General features: G+C 39.3%; 2 protein-coding genes and 2 pseudogenes across 11 annotated transcripts in view; 2 read left to right on the top strand and 2 right to left on the bottom strand.

The window, feature by feature from the left end:
- Positions 1-3290, top strand: part of COX15 (cytochrome c oxidase assembly factor COX15) — a 37602-nt gene extending 34312 nt beyond the window's left edge. Inside the window, exon 9 of the mRNA XM_054243235.2 lies at positions 3210-3290. Within this exon, the coding sequence (XP_054099210.1) occupies positions 3210-3275 (66 nt within the window). The 3' untranslated portion in view covers positions 3276-3290. The remainder of the gene's footprint in view (positions 1-3209) is intronic.
- Positions 1-20488, bottom strand: part of ENTPD7 (ectonucleoside triphosphate diphosphohydrolase 7) — a 59944-nt gene that overhangs the window by 21999 nt on the left and 17457 nt on the right. For 6 of the 9 annotated variants that reach the window (XR_013525058.1, XR_013525057.1, XM_078346248.1 and 3 more), the window contains exons 4-10: positions 19068-19273; positions 18656-18806; positions 14020-14123; positions 12039-12113; positions 11492-11548; positions 8108-8241; positions 3612-3778 (exon numbers count right to left, since the gene is read on the bottom strand). Coding sequence is in view for 6 of the 9 variants with exons in the window: in XM_078346248.1 (XP_078202374.1) it covers positions 3612-3778; positions 8108-8241; positions 11492-11548; positions 12039-12113; positions 14020-14123; positions 18656-18806; positions 19068-19273 (894 nt within the window). In the remaining 3 variants the exon portion in view is untranslated. The remainder of the gene's footprint in view (positions 1-3611; positions 3779-8107; positions 8242-11491; positions 11549-12038; positions 12114-14019; positions 14124-18655; positions 18807-19067; positions 19274-20488) is intronic. The other 3 variants (XR_008475633.2, XM_054243232.2, XM_002756514.5) reach the window with 1 other exon arrangement.
- LOC103796782 (receptor-binding cancer antigen expressed on SiSo cells pseudogene) lies at positions 193-1192 on the top strand (annotated as a pseudogene).
- Positions 1176-2524, bottom strand: LOC100410621 (heterogeneous nuclear ribonucleoproteins C1/C2 pseudogene; annotated as a pseudogene). The gene has a single exon (XR_013525059.1). The product of XR_013525059.1 is annotated as a heterogeneous nuclear ribonucleoproteins C1/C2 pseudogene (transcript).

The following is a 20488-nucleotide window of genomic DNA, read 5'->3' as shown; positions in this document are numbered from 1 at the left end:
CACCACTTGATTTTAATGCATTTGTCATCATCCAGGGCACGAGGATTCTCCCAAAGCACCTTGAACTCCTAGAGACTAAGATTTACAAAAACAAAAAAGACTTTTGGGACAATATTTTCTTCAACACGCTGTAAATATAAGACAATTGATTGCTGCGGATAAATTATTAGGAATGGGATATACCAATCTCTCTTTAAGCTAGTGTTTCTAGCTTAAGTGTACATAGATAAGTACATAGGTAAGTCTGATGTTTGCTTTATGGTAGGGGGTGAGGTGGGAAGGGCTATGAGGAGAGATTCCTGAAGAGTGGACCATGGCAGTGGCTCATCTGCAATGGCTGGCAATGGTGATGGAGCCCATGCCTGCCTCTGAATTAGCAGTGCTGGAACAGAACAGGCAAAGCACCAGCTGCAGGAAGCCACCTGGAACCTCAAAACGGGGAGAAGAGCAGAAAGCTTTAATTCCCACCATGGCCATAACACAGTTCCAGTTATTTCGAGTTTATACTTGCCTAGCAACCATATTCTCATTCCTCAAAAAGATTACTATGAAGATCTGGCCAAGGACAGAAATTAAGTTGGGCTCCAAACAACTTTGCCAATTGCAGTTAATTATCAGTTCCTAAACAGATATTGAAGAGTGGAGTTCTCAGAATGAGGATGCACCCACAAGTGTAAAGACTGAAGGCGAGTACAGTAGGACACCTTAGAACAACTGGAACCAAGTATTTTAAGGATGCGACACCAACTGTAAGGAAAACTCAGAAAACAGTTATTGAGAAGAGAGAATGATCGTTTTACCACCCCAGGAAACGGGTTTCTTTAGTAGACTGGCAGCTACACAAGATATGCCTTTTATTCATCAATCACGTGAAGTAACTTAGCTACTTGGCAAGAAAATACCAATGCATGGGAAGAAGAAGATGCAGTCTGGCAAGAAGTAGTTTGGGGGCAGAAGAAAACAGATAGAAAAAAGAGCAGCAGAACAACTAAAGGAGAAAATAGAAAAGAAGCACAGCAGCTAATGAAGAAGGAAAACCAAAACTAGTGTGAAACTTTCACAACAGATGTTCTTCAGACATCACAGTGGCTGCAGGAGACATCTGAGCACCTCAACCCAAGCAATGTTTGTATAGATTTAGGAGTACTGTCAGAGTACAAACACTTCACTTGATTTTTTTTTTTTTTTTGATAAAAACCATACATCCTTTTTATTGTTAAGTCATAAAGAGGTATCAAAATTACAAGCAAAAATTACAGGGTAAGACTTAACAAAACTACTAGGAGCGTCAAAAAGGAAGTGAAAATGGGACTAGGCGCAGGGAAATATGAATTAATGAACATGGGAAAGACAAGGATGGGGAGAACAGTGAGCATGTGCTGAAGATACTAGGGGAGAGGATCTGGTGAAAAATTTGATCTTAGACAAGCGCATAGGTAAAGAAATAATGGGATAAGATTTCTAAACCCCACTGTGCTTAAGAGTCATCCTCGCCATTGGCGCCGTCTCTGTCATCCTCTCCTTCCTCAGCCTCTTTTTCATCATCCTTGATCAACTCCAGCTGGTCATCCCCCCGATCTTCATTATCATCATCATCCAGTAGGTCCCCCTCCTCAGCAGAGTCATCTGCACCCCCCTCAGACTCCATCTTCACATTAGTCTCATCTTTCTTCACGGAGCTGCTGCTCTGCTCCTCTTCTGACTTATCATTCTTCATCTCTACTGCTTGTTTGCTCTGTTCCTTTTCAATTTTTTCCAGGTTTTCCAGGAGAGAATCCACTTTTTGTTTTATCTGGGTCAGTTCCTTCTTAATGGCCTGAAGGTCATCTCCTTTCAATTTTCCAGACTTGGAAGATCCCCGCTGTCCACTCTTAGAATTGAAGCCACTTTTGCCCCTTCGTGAGGTGTTTCCTGATACACGCTGACGTTTCGAGGGCACTACAGCCCGAGCAATAGGAGGAGGAGGAGGTACACGTGCTGGGTAACTGTACATCCTATCATAATAATCCCGTTGAAAGTCATAGTCCAAGTCAAAAGAGGAGCCGTACATCTCCGCTGCAGATCGTTTCACACCTGCTTTTCCTCGGTTCACTTTTGGCTCTGCGGCCAGGTTAATATCTAAAACCTGGCCAGCAATCATTCTGCCATCCTCTCCTGCTACAGCAGCCCGGGCATTTCTCTCATTAACATACTGAACGAAGGCAAAGCCCTTATGAACAGAGCAGCCCACAATTTTGCCATACTTCGAAAAGATTGCCTCCACATCAGATTTCTTGACCACGAGAGTGTTGAGATTCCCAATGAACACACGGGAGTTCATGGAGCGAGGATCTGTCTTGTTGGTAACGTTGCTGGCCATTGTGTTTGATGATAAGGTTTGTCACAAAGCCGAAAACAGGAGGGAGGAGGGAGAAGAGATTCGATTCTGAGTCTCCTACTCCCTGGTTCTACGTGCAGAAGCCGACTGCTGCTGGAGGTCGGCAATGCGGAGACAACCGCTCAGTCTTCGACTCTTCACAAAATGGCCACTTCACTTGATTTTAATGCATTTGTCAATCATCCAGGGCACCAGGATTCTCCCAAAGCACCTTGAACTTCTAGAGACTAAGACTTACAAAAACAAAAAAGACTTATGGGACAATATTTTCTTCAACATGCTATAAATGTAAGATAACTGATTGCTGTGGATAAATTATTACAAATGGGATATACCAGTATCTCTTCAAGCTAGTGTTTCTAGCTAAATGGTTAAGTGTACATGTTTGCTTAATATCAGCCCTGCCCTTTCACCTGTGGTCCTTCTCTCAGTGATTGGGTTCCTCACCCTTCTGGTTATCTAGGCTAGACTCTCAGCACTGCTGGCCATCCTCCCTTCCCTACCTATACTACCACAATCTATCACCCAATTACACTGTTATTTCACTCCAAAATTCTGTGTAAATTTTGTGGTGGAAAAGAACTCTGCTTTCTCTTATGCTTTCCTTTAATGTGCATATGATAAAATAAATAATTTTACATACTTAAAAAAAAAAAAAAGAAGAAACCCCACAACTGTTTGTAATATTATGGTCTAACTACTTTACTTCATCTGGTACTCGAATGAAGAATCTGTGATCTGTCGAATCCTAAAGGCAAAACGAACTATTCTGAATTTGACGAGAGACCATTTTAAAAGTTAATTTTAACTACGGGTGCTTTTTATCTTTTAGACATACTACAGAACTGAACTCCCACAAAAGATGCAACTGCACTGTGATTCTGCAAACATGTCATGAACACTTCCATGCAGAAGGAACTGTTAGCAGCTACACTACATATTGTATATTTTAAGTTGGCAATTTAATTCATCTCCCTTATCCTGTGATGCCAGGTCTGAATATGGGAAACAGCAAGAGATCACAATAAGCTGCCGTACATTATGAGTCCTAACAAAGCTCAGAATGTACCCTCACCCAGACCAGGAAAGGTCTTTAAGAGATGCTACCCCATTGGCAGGGGTGGTCAGAAAGGAGGAGGAAGCAAGGACTTATCTTAGATGATGTGAATATTTCTTCCTAATATCTGCAGCTGGACACTGTATTTCAGAAACTCAGCTTCCATGTCAAATGTACCTGTTTTTGTTAAGAGTTTCATTCAGAACAAGGTCTTCATAGCGCTGCCGGGCAAAGTTGCCTCCGAAACCCAAAAAAGTTGTGACGTAAACCCTGTACACATGTTCAGTGTGCTGCACATCACAGCCCAGGTTGAACTCAGCCAGCAGGATCTTGGCAGCTTCTTCCTGTAATAAGACACCAAGAGAAAAAAGAGAATTTTAGTTTTGGGTGCTTTCTAGAAAGCTATGACATTGCTAATATACCAGGCTTCATTTCTATGACTACTCTTTAAAATATCTTAAGCATTCATTCATCCTCATGGCAATATTTTAAACAAAGACACGAAATGACAAGACTGCACCAAAAGGTACAAATTACACACTAAATTAAAAACTAAATATAAAATTACAGACCAAAACACTATCTGCAGTTATATAGGAGGTAGAATTACTACAGATATCATTTTCTCACATGTATTTTTCTGTATTTTCCAATTCCCCACAATGGGAATTTATTTTAATAAATAGGAAAAAAAATCCTTCAATAAAAACACATTTAAGGAATTCCATGGATCATTATCAGATCTATTCTATGGCCTTTTCTTTTCTTTTTGAGACAGTGTTTCACTCTGTTGCCAGTCTGGAGTGCAGTGGTGTGATCTTAGGTCACTGCAACCTCTGCCTCCTGGGTTCAAGCGATTCTCTTGCCTCAGCCTCCTGAATAGCTAGGACTACAGGCACATACCACCACGCTCAGCTAATTTTTGTATTTTTAGTAGAAATGGGGTTTCATAATGTTGGTTAGGATGGTCTGAATCTCTCAACTTCGTGATCCGCCCACCTTGGCCTCCCAAAGTGCCAGGATTACAGATGTGAAGCATCATGCCCAGTTCTGTGGCCTTTTCTAAAATTATCCAAGAAGCCGTAAGGTTCCTTGTGACAGGTTTGGGGATTGAGAAAGTTCCACTTCATTGTACCTCCAATGAAAATGTGTTATATCTTTTTCTTGAACCCCAAGGGCAGAGGCTGAATTAATTATATTCCTCAGCTCATGCCACATTTATCATGGCAAAGGCTCTCTTTTGCTTTATTTATTCCCTTTTATCATCATACTTATTCCCATTCCCACTCTCTGCCATAGGCAACCATTGTAATGTGCTTATGTATAATTACTGTATATATGTATTGTTATAAAATGAAGATTCTTGTTTTCAATTAATTTTTAATTTGTGAAAATGTCATTGTGCCCTGCAATTTCACTCCAAAGTATATAACAAGAGATCCAAAAACTGGGCCAGGCATGGTGGCTCACACCTGTAATCCCAGCACTTTGGGAGGCCAAGGTGGGAGGATCACTTGAGGTCAGGAGTTTGGGAACAGCCTGGCCAACATGGTGAAACCCCATCTCTACCAAAAATACAAAAATTAGCCAGGCATGTTGGTGGATGCCTGTAATCCCAGATACTAGGAGGCTGAGGCAGGAGAATTGCTTGAACCCAGCAGGCAGAGGTTGCAGGAGCCAAAATCACCCCACAACACTCCAGACTGGGTGACAAGAGGGAAACTCCATCTCAAAAAAAAAAAAAACCTTATGTGCATACAAAAATGTGTACATGAATGTTCACAGCAGTATTGTGCATTATAGCCAAAAAGGGAAACCACTCAAATGTTCATCAGCTGATAAATGGATAAACAAAATATGGCATGGTTGGTCATACGATGGAATGTTATTCAGCCATAAAAAGGAATGAAATACTCATACCATGAGATGGATGAACCTTGAAAACATTTTGCTAAACAAAAGAAGCCAGATATAAAACACCACATATTGTATGATTTCATTTATACAAAATGTCTGGAATAGGCAAATCCACTAGAGAGAAAAAGTAGATTAATAGTTGTCAGGGGTCGGGAGAAGACAGAATGATGAGTGACTGCTAACGGTGAGTGGGGAGTGAATATAGGGAGTGAATATAGGGGGTGATGAAAATGTTCTGGAATGCAATAGTGATAGTTGCACAACTTTGTGAATGTAAATAACTTTGTGAGTTGTACAAAAAAAGATATTAGGCATTTAGGATTACTCAAAATTTTAAAAATGCTATCACATTATCTTACAGTTTCATTCACTTTTACCAAGCACTAAGATTCATCTTGAAGAGCCATTATATTGCTACATGTAATATTTTTGAGACGAGTCTCACTCTGTCACCCAGGCTGGAGTGCAGTAGTGTGATACTGCAACCTCTGCCTCTCAGGTTCAAGCAATTCTCCTGCCTCAGCCTCCTGAATAGCTGGGATTATAGGTGCATGCCACCACACCTGGCTAATTTTTGTATTTTTACTAAGAGATGGGGTTTCCCCATGTTGGCCAGGCTGGACTTAACTCCCGACCTTGAGTAATCCACCTGCCTTGGCCTCCCAAAGTGCTGGGATTACAGGCGTGAGCCACCATGCCCAGCCTGCTCTATGTAAATCTAATTTGTTGCTTGCAAGTATGCATCCTATACCAGTGTTGCTTTCCATAACAAAGTCGCTTTCTAAATCTGCACACACGAAAAAGTCATTTAAGGTGCCACTTGTCACCTATTTCTTAGTATCAGAACCATGCCTTTCTTTTACCTGTTGAATACATACTAACAAATATAGACTAAAAAGTCTCACAACCTAGTTAGTCCCCCAAATTTCCAACCCCAGAATGAAATTCTCTGCTGATTGCTAAACTCACATTTCCAATAGTCCTGTGGATATTCTGACACATATGTTCCTTGGATATCTACATACCCAAAATTGAAGTCATTAGTTTTACGACTTCTGAACTAGAAGACCAGATAGACGCTCTCATCCAGATCTCTCAGGACAATACTGCTTGCTTAATATCACCACTGCCCTTTCCCCTTGTGGCTCTTCTCTCAGTGACTGGGTTCTTCACTCTTCTGGTTAATGGTTAACTAGGATAGATCCTCAGCACTGCTGGCCATCCTCCCACCCTACTCACACTACCACAATCAATTGCTCAATTATATTGGTTTTTCACTCCAAACTATCCCCTCCCTTTCATTTCCACTTTGTCTAATTTAGCCCTTTATTACTTCTCACTCAAGGTTCCCTGACCTATATTCTTTCTCCTACTGACACAAAAATTCTTTCCCTACAAAAAACAGATCAGATAACAGTCACATAATTAACATCATCATAAAATTCAGAGCTGGGGAGGACCTTCACAGTTTAATTATTTTATAAATGATGAAACTGAGGCCCATGTGACTGCCTTACTCAAAAACCTTTGCTAGTTCTCCACTATCTATGGAAATAAAAGCCAGTCCCCCTATGATAGGCCTCAATATCGCTCATGATTTAGCTCCATCTTATCTTCCCAGCCTTATCTAGCATGCCTGAAAATCCTAGACTGCAACAGGCTATTTGTCATTCCCTGGGCATTCTGACCTCTCTGCTGCTTTTTCTGTGCCTTTGTGTTCCCTCCATACAGGTGGCCTTCCCTCAGCCTCCACTATGCAAAAGCCTATTCTTATCCAAGGCCCAGGTAAATACTTTACCTTCTATGAAGCCACAATGGCTCCCATTCAACTTTGCAAACTGAGTTGGCCCTGCCAGTCCCCACACTGCCCAAGCGCTATTTAAAAGAGATGGTCTCAATTATGGGCAATTTACACCCTGCCTCACACATCGGGCAATGTCTGGAGACACTTTTTATTGTCCACAACTGGAAGGGGGAGGGTTGTTACTGACATCTGATAGAGAAAAGAGATATCATATGATACATGGAACAACCCCTGACAACAAAGAATTATCTGACCCAAAATGTCAATAGTGCCAAGGATGAAAAGCCCTGGTTTAGATCAAGTTGAGCACCGCTATGGTCTGCCTGATGTCACAAGCTGTCTCCACTGACACATAAATTATAACTTTTTAGGGACAGTGTAACTAACATGTTTATTCCTTTATATAATATTCTCTATTCCTTGCACATAATAGGTGTACATAATAGGTGCACATAGTAGGTGTACAAAAAGTGTCTATCTAGGATGAAACTTCTTCCTCTAAAGACATTCTTTACATTCTAGTGGGGTAAAGATTATTAGAAGCCCTAGAATGGAATCATCAGTAAGGGAAAGAGAATCACATTTATTGAACAATAGATATGTATCAAATATTGTGCTCCAGAATTTAAATGCATTATTATGTTTATCCTCAGGCAATGGCAGGAGATACCTAGTATAACTGTAACTGTTAAAATGTATCAAACACTTATTGTATGCTGGGCAGTTTGCTAAATGCTTTACAAACATGGGATCATTTCATCCTCACAACTTTATGAAGTAGATACTATTATTATCTCTTTTTCACACAAGGAAGCTGAGACTCAGAGAGGTAACCTACTCAAGATAACAAATATTTAGAGCCAGGCAAGTTGCTCTAAGTCCAAAGACAGTGTCCTTCCTTCTCAAATACTAGCATTCCTAGCTATTATTTATTTCCCTAAAAGTAAAATACCTGATTTGCGGGAAGGGCAGAGGTTGAGGTAGGAACTTCATAAGCAATTTGGAGAGAGGCTCCTCCCATATCCAGTATCCCTACTGTCCTTCTCCGTCCTGCTGCCAATTCCTGGGTAGCCTCAGCATCTGATTCTGAAATAAATAAGGGAACAAAAAGGCTCTAGTAATTAAAAAAAAAAAATTAAGTCAAACATCCAAAACAGCAATCCCTTAAAAAATTGAAAGCAGGCAGGTACTATAGCTCACACCTGTAATCCCAGCACTTTGGGAGGCCAAGGTGGGAGGACTGCCTGAGAACAGGAGTTCAAAACCAGCCTGGGCAACATAGTGAGACACTCCCACAAATTTTTTTTCAAAAAAGTAGCTCGGCATGATGGTGCACACCTGTGGTCCCAGCTACTTAGGAGGCTGAGGCCAGAGGATCATTTGAACCCAGGGGTTTGAGGCTGCAGTGAGCTATTATTATGCCACTGAACTCTAGCCTTGGTGACAGAGAACCTGTCTTAAGATTAAAAAAAAGAAAGCAAACAAATATACTAACTGAATCAACTGTATATTGCACAAAGAATAATTCTTGCAAATTACTTAAATATGACATTTTGGACTACATATTCCTAGTGGGATACAGCCTAAGAACAAAAGAAACAAATATCTTAAGCTACATTCAAGTAGTCTTATATTTGTTAACAATATTGTTGGTTTTATTATTATTACTACTACTACTACTATATTTTGAGACAAAGTTTTGCTGTCTCCAGGCTGGAGTGCAGTGACGCGATCTCGGCTCAGTGCAACCTCTGCCTCCTGGGTTCAAGCGATTCTCCTGCCTCAGCCTCTCAAGTAGCTGGGATTACAGGCACGTGCCACCACACCCAGCTAAGTTTTATATTTTTAGTAGGGACGGGGTTTCACCATGTTAGCCAGGATAGTCTCAAACTACTGACCTCACGATCAACTTGCTTTGGCCTCCCAAAGTACTGGGATTACAGGCATGAGCCACCACATCTGGCCTGGCTTTATTATTTAAAAATTATGAAATATATTGTGGAATAAAACAAATGTTTATGTCAATATCTTTAGGAATAAAGATTCAGCATAACAGAAAAAACAAGAATATAGGTATAAAAATCAAATAAATTAAGTAACAACCCTATAATCTTAAATGTGAATCAGAAATATGACTACAAACTCATGATTTATTTTTCTCTTTCTAAAAAATACATATTTCTTAGCTCTGTTCACTGAAAGGCCTAGAAGCAATGATATCCCAGGAGTAATGAGCACCAGTGGTATCTGGACCAATGATCTCTAAATACCATCTTCTACTAAAAGAAACCAAGTCCAGGCCTAGTGGTTCACACATGTAATCCCAGCACTTTGGGAGGCTGAGGTGTGTGGATCATCTGAGGTCATGAGTTCAAGACCAGCCTGGCCAACATGGTGAAAACTGTCTCTACTAAAAATACCAAAAATTAGCTGGCCATAGTGGTGGGTGCCCATAATCCCAGCTACTCAGAAGGCTGAGACAGGAGAATTGCTTGAACATGGGAGACAGAGGTTGCAGTGAACTGAGATTGTACCATTGCACTCCAGCCTGGGTGACAAGATGAGAATCTGTCTCAAAAAAAAAACAAAAAAACAAAAAGGATATAGGAGCCAACCTAAAGACGCTCCTAGTAATGATGTGATGGGCCTTTCATCCATCTAATATGTTAAAATCCATGAGTTCATAAAAATAATTAAAACTTTTTTTTCCTAGGTACAGTGGCTCACAACTGTAATCCTAGCACTTTGGGAGGCTGAGGTGGGTGGATCACGAGGTCAGAAGTTTGAGACCAGCCTGACCAACATGGTGAAACCTTGTCTCTACTAAAAAATACAAAAATTAGCCAGGGGGGTAGAGGGCACCTGTAATCCCAGTTACTCAGGAGGTTGAGGCAGGAGAATCGCTTGAACCCAGGAGTCGGAGGTTGCAGTGAGCCGAGATCGCACAGTTGAGATCATGCCACTGCACTCCAGCCTGGGCAACTGAGCAAGATTCCGTCTCAAAAACAAGAAAACAAAAAACAAAACAAAAAAAAACACACACAAGCAAACACATACACAAAATAAAAAACATTTTTCCCCACTGGTTACCTTTGGAAGTTATTCAGTCACCAACTCATTATTCAGAAATGTGATACATAAAGAATAAGAATCAAGGATTTATTCTGTCTTTCCCATAAGAACTACATGTCAGTATATCCAGAGTTGATCAAGAAAGTTCATTATACAAAAATTCTAGCTGTCAAATGCATAAGGAATGACAGAATTAGAAATATCACCATTTTGCGATCTCTAATGAAAAAACATCTAAGCAATGATCACAGTTGGTTATTACAACCATTCTGTGAAAGGCAGATAAGGAATTTTAATACTAAATTAGATCAGGCTGATAATACCTGAACCCTCAATACCTGATCAGTCTGAACACAACAAAAAGTGAGTCAACCAGCCATTACAAAACTCCTGATGTGAGTAGTGGGAAACACCCAGCACTTTCTGTGATTTAGTCTTGCAGATGGAATTGAATCTGAGTCTAATCAAACATCTATATCTGACCTCCAGTTTAAAGGACATATGAGGGGATAAGAAACATGTTAAAAAAAAACATGTGAACCCACAAAGATGCAGTCAATCAAATCCAGCATGTGGCAAATTCTTTCTACCAGGTGATCCAATTTTTTCTTGCTTCAAAAGGCAAGGGAGTGAGGTGGTAAGATTAACCATCATATATTAAAAGAGACTATAGAGACGTATTAACCAATGCAATGCATGACCCTTGTTCAGATTCTGATTTGAACAAGCCCACCACAAATAAACATTCTTCAGAAAATCAAGAAAATCTCTACCTAGGATGGGTATTAGGATGGGTATTGTATAATATTAGAAATGGTTAATTCTGTTAAGTTTAAAAATGGCATTATGGATGTATTTTTTGTTTTGAAACTCCTCATCTGTTGTAGATATATACTGACACGCATGAAAATAAAAATTACATGTCTGGGGTTTGCTGTTTAAAAAATCCAATGAGGAAAAAAAGAAAAAATGAACCCCCATGAACTCATTACCCAGACTCAATATTTACTAACATTTTGTCATTTCTCCCCCATCTCCCTCAATATATCAAAGGTTTTAAAAAATTATTTATTCTACTTTTAAGAATGTTTAAACTTTCCATATAAAAAGAAATAAAAGAAAGTATATTTGGACTGGAAAATGAAGCATATTATGTTTGAAAAAAGAAAAACAACTCAAAGATCGCATTTACATGCTACTGATAAGTTATGACTTAAACCTTCAGCCCTTAGGTAAATTGTCATAAGAAGACAGTATTACTCACCATCCTCATGGTCGAATCTTCCCAAAACAAAGTTGATTCCAATCCATGCATAAACCCCTAAGTAAGAAATATAAAAGTCCTCACTTAGTTCTCTACTGCTATGCCATGTATACACCTCTCCCTAGGGCTTCTCTTTCCCCTTTTTCTTGGGAAAAAAGTAATCATAGTATTTTATTCTATACTATCAATGTATAAATTTCAAATCTTTCATCTTGTGATTTTTTTCCCCTTTTAAAATTATTTGCATCTTCTAAATTTCCTCAATGAATAGAAATTAATTGTATAACAAATGTTTTTAAAAATGTAAATCATCTGAATGTCATGAAGATTGAAAAAAAAAAAGAAAGAAAAAAATGTCAATCTTGGAGTTCTAGTTCTGGGCAATCTTGTCTCCCCACTGCATGCAAATATAGACTCTAGGTAGAATGCATGGAGCAGCTTCCCAGAAACTTTGAAAGTAAATGATAATGAACACACCAGGAGAGACCAGGATTTAAACTACCACAGGCCAGTAGTGAGTGTCCCATTTTTCCCCCTCAGAGATTACCTGGTCTAGACTCAAGAGCAGCTTGAAACATGAAAGTACACACCAGGTGTGAACAGAAGAACTTCAACTCACTTTCTGGTCCAAAGAACAGAAAAAGAAAGTCAAAAGTTCAGAGAAAATAGGATAAATCTCCTACTTTTAATTTTTTTTTCTTATTTTGTTCTCTCTAACCTCCAGCAACAGAGGTAAAAGTTGGGCAGGTACCTAAAATTCTGAGAGATGTCTGGTCTTATATGTCTGGTCTTTTCTCTGACCAGAGAAGCTGTAGCTTCAAGAGTGTGAGACAAATCTCTACTGCTTATTTTGTCTGCCTCTGTCTTCCCAACACTTGGCCCTGGAAGCAGATACAATCATGAGAAGTGCATGGCAGAGAGTAGGCAAATTAAAGCCTGGTATTTTGACAGAGAACCATGAAAGGGAGCTCCAAGGAACCAGAAAGTGTCAGGGGGATCACAGACAGTAGGGAGCAAAGTTGTGTATGAATCCCTGGGCTCACTTCCACACTACACATACATAGATCTGACCCTAAACAGCTCTGAGAACTGACCTACAGGCTAGGCCACTGCCCAGGATCCAGATTAGCCACTGGCTGACACACAAGACAAATCCAAATAGCAGTGGCCAAGGCTTTGAAAAATGAGCTAATAGAATAACGGGCTGGGTGCAGTGGCTTATGCCTATAATCCCAGCATTTTGGGAGGCTGAGGTGGGTGAATCACCTAAGGTCAGGGGTTCAAGACCAGCCTGACCAACATGGTGAAACCCCATCTCTACTAAAAACACAAAATTAGCTGGGTGTGGTGGCACATCCCTGTAATCCCAGCTACTTGGGAGACTGATGCAGGAGAATTGCTTGAACCCAGGAGGCAGAGGTTGCAGTGAGCCAAGATTGTGTCATAGCACTCTAGCCTGGGCAACAAGAGTGAAACTCTGTCTCAAAAAAAAAAAAAAGAATCATGGTCCACAGAAGGTAGGTCAGAATTTAAGATCAACTGCCTCCTAAAACAAACAAACAAAAAAAATCAATGTTCTCTTTTATTAAAAAAGGACCCAGAGTCTCATAAGATAATAAATATTCAAAATGTCCAAGATAGAATATAAAAATACTTAGCATACAAAGAACCAGAAGAATCTCAACTCATAAAAGACAATCAAAAGATGCCAACTCTGAGATGACACACATAATTAGAATTATCAAAGATATTAGAGCAGCCATATAACCAAGAAATTTGAGCAGTCTTACAAATGGAAAGACAGAAGGTCTCAGCAAAGAAACCCAAAAGAAAAGAAACAGAAAATTAAGATCGAAATAGAAATTTTAAGACTAAAAATCCAATACTGAAATTTTAAAAGGTAAATCTTTTCTCATGTATATGTCTGCAATTAGAAGACATATAAGATCTCCTTCTCTTTTATAAGAAATGGAAATATAATTCATCAAACTGGCCACATTTGGCTGTGTGAGAACACATAGTCACTCTAAAAGTACAAACCCAATAGTGTGAGATTTCAGGGAATTATCAGTACTGCACAGTAACTGTAATAAAGGCAGAGACCGTAACAAAAGAAAAGTAACTCATTCTGATCATCTCCTGAAATTAAAGTTTCTCCTTATTTTAATAATTTACCTTACATATGACTTTGACAAAAACTCAGTACAACTTCTAGAACTGTATGTTTTCAAAAGTATAGTTAACCAAATATCCAGGTGAAATCATTAAATGCTAATGCATTCTTACAAACATAGTGCTTAGCACTAAGTTCAAAAGAGACATACATTTTTGACTTCCAGAAGCAGATTTCTAAAACAGATACTGGTGCAAAATATGCAAATAATTAAAACAACTATGTGGCAGAATCAAGAAAATTATTGGCAGAAAAATTAAAATCAGATATATAGAGTAATTCTAAACACCCATTAGAGAGGCTATGCCATGGTTGGCTTAAGGGTGAACCAACTGCACCCGTCAAGACCCAGTACCTTCCTGCTTCCCAGAGATCACTTCTGCCTGAGACTGTGAAAAGAGGAAGTCAAACTCCAGTGGTAAATCTTTCACTAGGTCAGCCAAGATAGCCAACTGCTTTCTGCAAGAAAGAACAGAAAATCCCAAAGTTAGTCACTAAACTCTCTTTTCATAAACTGCCTCAACTTGCCCTTCTACTTAGCCTTGTCATGATCTCACTGTTCAACTACCTCATCTACTTGTCTAGCCCTGCTTCTATTTGGTACTGCCTTTGATTTTTAAAAGTTTAAACTGCCTGCAGGTATAGCCTCCTACTTAAAAGGCAACATGGTAATAGTAATGCTTTCTCCTTATATGATGTTATTATTAAAGGAGTGTTAAAAGATGAGACTATGGTTTTTTTTTTTTTGAAACGGAGTTTCGCTCTTGTTACCCAGGCTGGAGTGCAATGGCATGATCTCGGCTCACTGCAACCTCCGCCTCCTGGGTTCAGGCAATTCTCCTGCCTCAGCCTCTTGAGTAGCTGGGATTACAGGCACGTGCCACCATGCCCAGCTAATTTTTTGTATTTTTAACAGAGACGGGGTTTCACCATGTTGACCAGGATGGTCTTGATCTGTTGACCTTGTGATCCACCCGCCTCAGCCCCCCAAAGTGCTGGGATTACAGGTGTGAGCCACTGCGCCTGGCAGGAACACAATTTCATCCTCAAATCTTACACAACACAGAAACAAGGCTTCACATTACCACACAAGATGTACTGTTGGTTCCACAAGTTTTAATATAATCCTTACATAAGCTAATAATTTACTTATTTTTTTGAGATGGAGTTTGGTTCTTGCTGCACAGACTGGAGTGCAATGACATGATCTCAGCTCACTGCAACCTCTGCCTCCTGGGTTCAAGCGATTCTCCTGCTTCAGCCTCCCAAGTAGCTGGGATTACAGGTGTGCACCACCACACATGCCTGGCTAATTTTGTATTTTTAGTAGAGACAGGGTTTCACCATGTTGGTCAGGCTGGTCTCAAACTCCTGACCTCAGGTGATCCACCCACCTCAGCCTCCCAAAGTACTGGGATTACAGACGTGAGCCACTGTGCCTAGCCACAATTAACTTTTTAATCTCCCTTTCCATATTTCAAGGGCTGATTTTTTTCGTTGTAAAAATCTTACCATTTGAAAAGCCCAGGTCAGGATCAAAATACAGAGGACATAACATTTCCCATTTGGGGAAAACATATGAAATTTCACATCTATAGGGTTATCTTTCCTCTAACATTTTAAGTATGTCATCAATATTAGGAAGCAAAGGAAAGCAAAGAAACACAGCTAGAAGTAATAATATGAATCTAGAGAAAATGTTAGTTAAAATAAAACAAATTATCTTGGATTTTAAAAATTATTCATTACAAAAATATTCTACTGGCTCAGACAATTGTCAGTATGACTTGAAGAATGTTGTTAGCAATTCAAAGTGAAGATCTATATTTGAAGTAATAATCTTCCAATATAATGTCAAGAACAGTTTCTTAAGAAGTTTGTTGTTACACATATTAAATTCTTGCAATAAGAATTTCACATGAGGACCAAGAAGGGGTATTCTTCTCTCTGTATTGGATATGCTTCTAAACTCCTCAAAGAAAGGGTTTGCTGGTTTTGGCAATTATGTGGAAGAATGGGCACCAACTTACGTTGATGTTAGTTATGTAAATTACTAGTACAGGCTGGGTGCAGTGGCTCATGCCTGTAATCCCATCACTTTGGGAGGCCAAGGCAGGTGGATTACCCGAGGTCAGGAGTTTGAGACCAGCCTGGTCAACATGGTGAAACCCTGTCTCTACCAAAAATACAAAAATTAGCCAGGCATGGTGGTGGGTGCCTGTAATCCCAGTTACTTAGAAGGCTGAGGCAGGAGAATCGCTTGAACCCAGAAAGCGGAGGTTGCAGTAAGTCGAGATCATGCCACTGTACTCCATCCAGCCTGGGCGATAGAGGGAGACTCCATCTCCATCAAACAAATACATAAATTACTAGTACAACCTTTCGAAAGGGCAATCCAGGACTGTGTTTCAAAAATTTTCAATGTATTTGACCTTTGATCCAGCTGTTAGATTTTTAGAAATTAATTCCAAGAAAATCGCCAGACAAGAAAATAAAGAAGAGAAATACTGCAGCATTATTTGTAACAATAAAAATTATTTATAACAATAAAAAACTGGAAATACCATACCATAGTGATTGATTGAATAACTTAAGGCACAGCCATGCAATGTAATACTATACAGATGTTAAAGGAAATGAAGTCAATTTATATCTACATATATAGACGTGAAAAGAAAAGATGTCCAATATATTTTACAAAACAGTATAATGTGATTCCATTTATGTTAAAAAAAAACTCAAGGGAGCTCTCGTTGAATCCGCAAACAGGGACATGGATGAATCTGGAGAACGTCAACCTCAGCAAAGTGACACAAGAACAGAAAATGAAACACCGCATATTCTCACTCATAGGTGGGTGATGAAAAATGAGAACACATGGACACAGAAAGGGGAGTACTAAACACTGGGGTCTATTGGGGGGAAAAGGGGAGGGCCAGTGGGAGGGGGAGGTGGGGAGGGATGGCCTGGGGAGAAATGCCAAATGTGGGTGAAGGGGAGAAGGAAAGAAAAGCACACTGCCATGTGTGTTCCTAAGCAACTGTCTTACATGCTCTGCTCATGTACCCCAAAACCTAAAATCCAATAAAAAATTTAAAAAAAAAACTCAAATCATTCATGTATACATAGGGACAGGATAAAACTTTCATTTTCTAAAATTCAATATAATTTCTTTATTTAAAATGCTTTTATAATGGCAAAATGTTGATAATTGTTAAAGCTGAGTGGTGGGTAAATGGGGATTCACTGCCTGTTCTCTTTACTTTTATACACATGTGCAATTTCCTAAAATAAAAATTATTATTTTATTAAACACCACCTTGTATTATCCTATAATTTTTCAAGGGATTTTTTTTTTTTTAACTACAAAATAAAAGGGAAGTAGAAAAAAGTCTGTTAGTCCAGGCCTTTGGCAAAGAAATAAAACCAAATGCTAATAAATTCAAAATATAGTCTAACTGATTCAACCCTATTTTGAATCTGCTTACAAATGCTAATAAATTAGCAAAGCATTAATCATACAAAATAGGTTCTTATACTGATAGTCACATTTATGCCAACAACTAGCTTGGACTTGAGGCAGCAATGATTTTATAAGCCCAGAACAGATGTATGCATTATTTAGAGAGGTGACCAGAAATCAAGTTGAAAGACAGAAAAAAGGCAAATTTCTTTAAAAGTTCTTAAAATGCAATAAATACTAGTATTCAGAGTTTCCACAAGGACAACATCTTAGACAAATAAGGTGGAGCTCCACAGTGGGTTTTGTTTGGATGGAAACTTCTTTGACAGGTGTAATGCTGAACAGTGCCAGGAGGGGAGGCAACAGTCTCTTGCTCAAAACACACTAACGGGAGCCAAACTACCAAGCAGGTTCCTCTGCCCAGCTCAGATGGTCAATTCTGCCTTTTTAACCTCCAAGTCAGCTTTTTCTCTGGCCTCCCTCCCCTTTCCTTGGCCTTTCATAGGCTTTATGCTGTGGCACCTGCTCTTGTGCCATCTATACTCTTCCCATGGTTTCTAAAATTTTTGAACAATATCACCTATGTCAAGTAAAAATTCTTAACTGCATGCCCAGTATGATTTCAACTTTGTGAACATTACATATATGTGAACAGAGAGAAGGGAATACAATAACGTGAAGCAGTTTTGATGGGGTAGCAGGGTTGTTAAGTCGTATTGTTTGGTTTTGTTCATTTAAAAAATTTCCTTTAATGAGGTAAAGTTGCAGTTAACAATATTTAAAGTGTGGTTTTAAAAATAAGTAAAAACAAAACAAAAAAAATTTTTAAAGACCAAAATGTATGAGGTAATAAGGAACTAAAAAACCTCTCATGTTAGCTGGGTGCAGGGGCTCACACTTGTAATCCCTGCACTTTGAGAGGCCAAGGCAGGTGGATCACTTGAGGTCGGAAGTTCTGAATCAGCCTGGCCAACATGATGAAACTCCATCTCTAGTAATACAAAAAATTAGTCAGGCACAGTGGTAGACACTTGTAATCCCAGTTACTTGGGAGGCTGAGGCAGGAGAACTGCTTGAATCCAAGAGGTGGAGGTTGTAGTGAGCTGAGATCACACCACTGCACTTCAGCCTGGGTGACAAAGTGACACTCTGGCTCAAAAAAAAAAAAAAGCCTCTTGTGTTGATAAATGGCTATATAAATAGTCTTATTCTTGACAGTAAACCAGTAACTGTAAAAAAAAAAAAGTCCACTGAAAGAAGCATTGCTGTTACATGTTATGTTGTCTGCATATCTGATGTAAGCAGTGAAGTCCTACATATATAGCTGAGGTTTTTGTTGTTTGTTGTTATACTCACCTCAGATAGATACTGATCCCAAAGCAGCAAATGACATGAAGTTGGGAATGACAGATTGTGTCATAATTGGCATAGGGGTATAGACCAGGGAACCACAGAGGACAGTGCAGGAAACTGGCCTTTCATCTCTTGTGCCACCGTTTTCCTATGTTCCCTGCACCCTGCATCTCACCTCTCAGGGAGAAGCCTCATGCCTGCTGTGCAGAGGATATAAAGGGGGGTCTCCTTGTGCTTCTTCACAGGCACATGAGCAGCAGCAAAGCTCAGCAGAGGACGAAGGTAATCACTGGCATGTTCTGGAGTGTCTGCCATTGCAGAGATTCCTTGAGTTTAAACAAAAAAAAAAAACAAAAAGAAAACTTTCTTTAAAAAGCAGATTACATAAGACTCAGGAAACTGATACCCTATTAGGGTCTCCTTAAGGTCCTAAACATTTATTTGAGAGGTAGGGGGTGACAATGAATGAAATATCCCTCCCATTACCCAGACTCTCAAGAAAAAAAGGGTAGCTTGCTTTCTCCTTTTTCTCTTTCCTCTTTCATGCCTTAAAAGAGATTGACAACAAAATATATTCTAATTAGTACCTGGCTTGATTTTTTTAACCACTGGTTGGCTGTTGCGGTCTCTCATCTGTTTGATGTCCAGCAAGTCATGGGGGTTCCCATTATGTCTTGGCCAGAAATAAACAAAAATCCGGGAACCACTGCTGCCACAGTCAACAACGAGTCCATAATTCAGATTTGGGTCTTCAGTGTCAGTAGCTTCAAGCTCCCCTACTCGAGCCAAATACCTAAGTTAGGCCAAAAGAGAAATCAGTGCTAAGCAGTCAGGTCCTTGAAAGGCACCCTCACTTACTTCATCTGTTCATGAATCTTCATTAAGTGCCTACATGTGCCAAGCACATGAGACTACCAGTCCTAACTAATGAATGAAGTAATACTGACATATTTACTGATATGTTTTAGTGCCTGAAACAGCTGGTTCGCTTGTCTAGAGGCCACTGAAATTAGATGACTGAAAGATGTCCCCAAGTATGGGGGCAGCTCTGAAACTGGCTGAGGCAGCAATCTTTCTTCAAGCACTAGAGCTTGTAGGCCTGAATAAATAACTGGTTTTTGTTATATGCCACAAAGTTTTGGGGTAGCTTGTTATGCCCACTAGATAACTGAGACAATCTTAATCACTTCTTTTCTATCTTTCCTTTCTGTATAGCTGCATCCAGAATATTGTGGAATGATAGAATGATTTCTCACTGAATGTGTTTCTGGGTAGTGATTTTTTTTTTTTTTTTTTTTTTTTTTTGAGACAGAGTCTTACCCTGTCATCCAGGCTGGAACACAGTGGTGTGATCTCAGCTCACTGCAACCTCTGCCACCCAAATTCAAGCGATTCTCCTGCCTCAGTCTCCCAAAGTGCTGGGATTACAGGCATGAGCCACTGCTCCTGGCCTGGGTGGTGATATTTTTGATTGGGCTTTTTGGTTTTGCTTTTCTGCTTTTTATTTTGTATCTATATTGCTAGAATTATAGTAACTAAAAATGTACTTCATAAAAACAATAATTATTCTTTTCTATAATCTTTTAAAATATTTTATAAATATAAAAAGAATGTTCATAAAATATGTATAGGGTATAAAGAATAACAATAAAACAAATGCCTGTGTACCTACCATCAATTTTAAAAAATAAACTATACTTTTAAAAAAATGCTTCTTTGTCCTAGGACATTAGTATTTCATGTTGGGACTTTTTCAGATTCTCATTCCAAGATATCTGGCTGGCTGACATCAGGAAGATAAAACAAGTAAAGGTGTTCCATCAAACACATCAAGGTTTGAATCTCAGCTCTATTGCTTTCTATGCTGTGTGACCTTAGGCAACTTAATAAACTTCTCTCAGACTGTTTCCTCATTCGTAAAATAAGGAGGGTGAAGGGTAACTACCCTCACAGAGATCATACATGTAGCAGAACTGTGCTGCTGCTGCTGTTAACAGAATACTTATTG

Source organism: Callithrix jacchus, chromosome 12 (genome assembly GCF_049354715.1).
Source record: "Callithrix jacchus isolate 240 chromosome 12, calJac240_pri, whole genome shotgun sequence".
Classification (NCBI taxonomy): Eukaryota; Metazoa; Chordata; class Mammalia; order Primates; family Cebidae; genus Callithrix; species Callithrix jacchus.
Note: the sequence above shows the minus strand (reverse complement) of the source record. Positions and strands in the feature narration are given on the sequence as shown.